Consider the following 2,140-nt stretch of genomic DNA (forward strand, 5'->3'; position numbering starts at 1 on the left):
CTGGCATTAGAATGGCACACAAAGAAAAATAATGTTATTCTTTCTGGCATAAGAATGGCACACAAAGAAAAATAATGTTATTCTTTCTGGCCTAAGAATGGCACACAACGAAAAATAATTAAGAAAATATTGAAAACTCTAATATTTTAACGACAGATTGAAATATTTAATATTTTAATATCAGCTACCTCAAGCTTTGGGAAAATTATACTGTTTCATCTTGGATAAAACAAACTCGAAATCAGGGATTTTTTAAGTTACTGCTACTACGATGCTGTCTTCAGGATTCAACCGGTTTCTGTATCTGGTTTTTAGATTTACAAGGGTAGAAAAACCTTGTTCACAAAGGTAGGTTGTTGCGAAAGGTAGTAGCATTTTAGTTGCTTCCATATGTGCAGTTTTATAAGCCTTTGCAGTTTTTGACATCCAAAAACTTGAGAGATCATCCTTGCTCTCAAATTCCATTTCTGTTTCATTGCTGGAACGAAGTTCAATAAGCTCTTTTGCTAATCCTTCAGGCTGTTCAGGCAAATCAGCCAGCTCACTTTTGACGGGATTTACATCCCAGCTGACAGTATGTGAATCGATTTCTGGAAAATAGTCACAGAACCTTTTTCTAAGTTTGGTTAAGATGCCTTGTGACTGACTCCTTTATGTCACTAAGACTGCAGTCTTGACAGTCTTCCAAAAACTCTCCCAGTTTTAGAAAGGCAGCAGTCTTAATGGCATTTATTTTCTGGTTCCAACTCTGAGGCTTTGATAGAAATGCTGAAATTTTTTCCCTTGCTAATAGGAAATTGGCTTTCTTTCCTTGCAATTCCTTGTTCAGTTCGTTTACATGTCCAAAAATGTCAGCTAAGTATGCAAAAAGAGCTAGCCAGGTTGTTTTTCTGAACTTTTCTGCAAGTGTGTGTTTTTTATCAGTCAGAAACATTTTGAGTTCTGTTTTAAGAGCCCACACTCTATTCAGGACCTTTCCACGTGAAAGCCACCTCACTTCCGTATGGAAAAGAAGGGTTGAATATTCAGCCTCTCCATCCTCACATAAATCACGAAACATCCTCGTGTTTAGTGTATGCTCTTTTACAACATTGACAATCTTAACCACATAATTTAACACAGCTTCCACTTCTGGTTCCAAATTCTTCACAACTAATGCCTGGCGATGTATCATACAATGGATGACTATAATATCTGGATTCTGTTGTTTGGCCCAAGCCACAAAACCATTGATGTGACCAAGCATGGCAGGAGCTCCATCAACTGATACTGCAATACAATCTTCCCACTTCAGATCAACACTTGTTTTTTTGAAGCATGCATCAACCTTATTGAAAACATCAATACCACGAGTTCTCAACTCAAGAGGAGAACACAGCAACATTTCTTCTTCGATTTCATCAGAGCCTCTATATCGAATGTATACCATCAATTGTGAATTGCTACTTACATCTGTAGTCTCATCAAGTTGAATGGCAAACTCTTTACTTTTTTTTCTGAAGAAATCACTTGTTCCCTCACATTTTTCTGCTAAGATGGAAATTCTTTCTTTAATAACTCTAGCAGACAAAGGTATTGTATTCAGTAGTTTAGATACTTTCTGCCCACACATTATTTCTGCCATTTTTATAGCCGCAGGCTTGATTAAGTCTTCACCAATAGTATGTGGTTTCTTGTTTCGAGCAACCAACCATGCCACTTCAAAACAAAATATTGCAGCTGAACGATGGTCAAACATTGCACTCCTGTTACTTTCCAGTCTCTGTCTTTTGACAGTTTTTTTTCCACATTTTCAAAATACTCCCGTGGTTTGGAAGACAGATGTGAATGAACCTTTTCCAAGTGTTTCTTCAGTTGATTCTTTTTGAATGACTCGGCAGTCAGTACTTTCATACAAACTACACATTGAGGCTTAATTTGTCCTTTGTCCTCTATTTCTATAAAGCTATAATTAAGGAACTCGGCCTGATATGTCCTTTTCCTTGCTGATGCCATCTGAAAATGAAAACAAATCAGCAATTACACATACGATGCAACATTAACTTATTCACCACACTAAACGTTAACTATAATCACTGTCAGTCAACAGACTTCCTCCACCAACGTGAACTGCTAGTTAAAATCAAGCATAATCGTCCAA

At 37.0% G+C, this 2,140-nt stretch overlaps 1 protein-coding gene across 1 annotated transcript; it reads right to left on the reverse strand.

The window, feature by feature from the left end:
• Window positions 1-252: 252 nt before the first annotated feature.
• On the reverse strand, window positions 253-1,624 carry LOC137654119 (protein FAM200C-like). Its single transcript, XM_068387758.1, has 2 exons — window positions 748-1,624; window positions 253-590 (listed from the first exon to the last, which is right to left on the reverse strand). The coding sequence occupies exons 1-2, from the start codon at window positions 1,622-1,624 to the stop codon at window positions 253-255; spliced, it is 1,215 nt and encodes a 404-aa protein (XP_068243859.1).
• Between the last annotated feature and the right edge of the window lie 516 nt (window positions 1,625-2,140).

Source organism: Palaemon carinicauda, chromosome 15, assembly GCF_036898095.1.
Source record: "Palaemon carinicauda isolate YSFRI2023 chromosome 15, ASM3689809v2, whole genome shotgun sequence".
Taxonomy (NCBI): domain Eukaryota; kingdom Metazoa; phylum Arthropoda; class Malacostraca; order Decapoda; family Palaemonidae; genus Palaemon; species Palaemon carinicauda.